Source organism: Cariama cristata, unplaced genomic scaffold, assembly GCF_000690535.1.
Source record: "Cariama cristata isolate BGI_N322 unplaced genomic scaffold, ASM69053v1 scaffold22325, whole genome shotgun sequence".
NCBI lineage: Eukaryota > Metazoa > Chordata > Aves > Cariamiformes > Cariamidae > Cariama > Cariama cristata.
Window position 1 is genome coordinate 10,827 of NW_009618468.1, and position 1,562 is coordinate 12,388.

Consider the following 1,562-nt stretch of genomic DNA (forward strand, 5'->3'; position numbering starts at 1 on the left):
CCTTCCCCTCTTGCCAGGACCTCGCAGCGGGGGAAGGAGGCTCACAAGCCGAGAGCACGTGTTCTACGGGAGGACATACAAACATCGGACCACAACAGAGCCTGAAGAAGAAAAGCGAGGCAGCTTGCCTGCTCTGCAGCCGCATGGCCTTCTGCAGCACAAGCCACGGGAAGACAGGGACAAGGCACCCCGCCGGCTCTTAGGATTGTCAATAGACGGAGTTGTTCTATGGGAAGAGTTCTTGTGGCTACTGGTCTGAGGAGAACCAAGTTTCCCTGCCCCAACTCCAGCTCTTTCCACCTGCCTTGGTGACGTCTCAGCCATCTCTCAACCTGCACCTCCTAGAGACGATCCCTGATTGAAAAACGCCAGGCATGCCCTCCTCCCCGCTGCCTCCATGTCCCACCCCCCAACAGGAACACAGCAAACTCTGGGAGGAGGAGGAAGAAAACAAAAAGCAAAAGGGAGGAAGAAAGGGGAGAACAAAGAAAAAGGCTGGACAAACAGACGATGAAGAAAAACTTGCTGGCATGGAAAGGTTTCAGCATCATCATCTTGCCGTTGGCCAACCACAAAAGCAGGTTCCTTGAGATGAGGTAATCTGTGCGACTCCTTCCCGGCTCGCTCCCTGCCGAGAGCAGAGAGGAAGAGCTGCCGGAGGCCAGTGTGAGACAGCAGGCTCGGCCGTCCATCAGAGAGACCAGCTGGTGGAGGGCTCTGCGCTGGGGGTTCCCCGGGATGAGGTAGGGCTGGGAGAGCAGTGGGAGCTGCTGCTGCTGCTGCAGGAACTTTGGGTGCTGGAGCCTGCAATGAGATGGACGACTGGCTTCTGGGCAAAGAGCACTCCTGTGAGGCAGAGAGAGGTAGAGAAGGGTTACTGGGACCATGGGGCAGCACGGCTGAGGAGGACAGGGTACAGAGCAGAGGGCAGTCTATCCAACCCCAAAGGTCTCATCCCAACAGAACGAGGCTCAGTGTAAGACAAGCAGGCTTGAAGACAGACCAGAGGGTCAGCAGTGACCAGGATATACGAAGGGATCCTCCGGGTCTTGTTCTGGCAGCCTCCATCACAGGGATGTTGCGCTTACAGAAGACACAGATCCCAAATGGCTTCAACATCTCTGGAGGAGAGAAGCAACTGGCACTGCAGTGCCAGGCCTCCCACTTGGGCTGTGCCCAAGGATGTGTGTGTGTGACCTGCTGAAGTGAAACTGCTTGAGCAGAGTACCGGGGACAACAATATGTGCTTCCCAGAGATGTGTGAGGAAAAGCTGAGTAAAGCCACTCCTCAGCAGGAGAAAAGGGATAATACTCCTTCCTATTAACACTTCTGTAGAAGTCCCTTCCCTTGGATTTTAAAAATATTAACTAGTACCACAAGGAAGGGGCATTCATCTTGACTGCCTAAGACCAAAAAAACCCCCAGAAATCATCTCCTACTGAGCTTTCTAAGCCAGACAGGCTGTGTGTGTTGTGCTTTGGCAATGACCAGCCCCTGGGAGCAGGTCACCCTCTCCATGTCCTATTCTGCACCACCAGCCTGGCTCTCTACCCATCCCCGA

The 1,562-nt window shown here is 54.7% G+C and overlaps 1 protein-coding gene across 1 annotated transcript in view; it reads right to left on the reverse strand.

The window, feature by feature from the left end:
- Positions 1–541: 541 nt before the first annotated feature.
- The window catches only part of ARID3B (AT rich interactive domain 3B (BRIGHT-like)), a 29,774-nt gene continuing 28,753 nt past the window's right edge, over positions 542–1,562 (reverse strand). Inside the window, 2 exon segments of the mRNA XM_009700880.1 lie at positions 542–846; positions 1,537–1,562. The exon segment at positions 1,537–1,562 is cut by the window's right edge and continues 109 nt beyond it. Coding sequence (XP_009699182.1) covers positions 692–846; positions 1,537–1,562 — 181 coding nt within the window. The 3' untranslated portion in view covers positions 542–691.